This window comes from Penaeus monodon, chromosome 30 (assembly GCF_015228065.2).
Source record: "Penaeus monodon isolate SGIC_2016 chromosome 30, NSTDA_Pmon_1, whole genome shotgun sequence".
Classification (NCBI taxonomy): Eukaryota; Metazoa; Arthropoda; class Malacostraca; order Decapoda; family Penaeidae; genus Penaeus; species Penaeus monodon.
Genome location: NC_051415.1, coordinates 4,460,846 through 4,461,472, shown reverse-complemented (window position 1 = coordinate 4,461,472; position 627 = coordinate 4,460,846). Strand labels below are relative to the sequence as shown.

Genomic DNA, 627 nt, shown 5'->3' with positions numbered 1-627 from the left:
TGTTATTTATGAATGTAGAGATATATACTATTCATAAATATAGATAGAAATGTTATATATAAAGATAGAAAAAATACTTATAAATATAGATAGAAAAATGGTTTGTAAGTGTAGATAGAAATATCATTTATAACTACGGACAGAAACATTATTTTGTAAATATATAGAAATATTATTGATAAATAGATGGAAATATTATCAATGAATATAGATAGAAATATTCTTTACGATATAGAGAGAAACGCTCTCAATAAACATAGAAATATTATTATAAATATATTTAGAAACATCATTTATAAATATGGATCGAAAAATTCATAATTAGAATGTTTCCAGAGTGGTTCACATTCCTCATTTTCGTTTTAATCTCACTTGTAATGGGACTCACCTTTCGTGCTTGCTTGATCACCTCTGAAAGCTGCTTCTGGGTGCTGTTTCCGAACCACTTTTCCGGTGCTGCTTGAAAGACACCCACTCCATAGGGTGCCTCTACTTGCCGCAAGACCTGGCGAGAGAGGCAGTAACTTGAAGGAATATTTGAGGTAAAGTTAGTTAAAAGTGATGGGGGATTTTGAGTCATATATCTCGGTGGGTAACGGAACTCAAGGAAAATGGAAAGTAATTGTG

The 627-nt window shown here is 31.4% G+C and overlaps 1 protein-coding gene across 1 annotated transcript in view; it reads right to left on the bottom strand.

Moving 5' to 3' along the window:
• The window catches only part of LOC119592275 (ionotropic receptor 21a-like), a gene marked incomplete in the record, with an annotated part of 8,970 nt that overhangs the window by 7,453 nt on the left and 890 nt on the right, over positions 1-627 (bottom strand). The window contains 1 exon segment of the mRNA XM_037941105.1: positions 389-505. Within this exon segment, the coding sequence (XP_037797033.1) occupies positions 389-505 (117 nt within the window).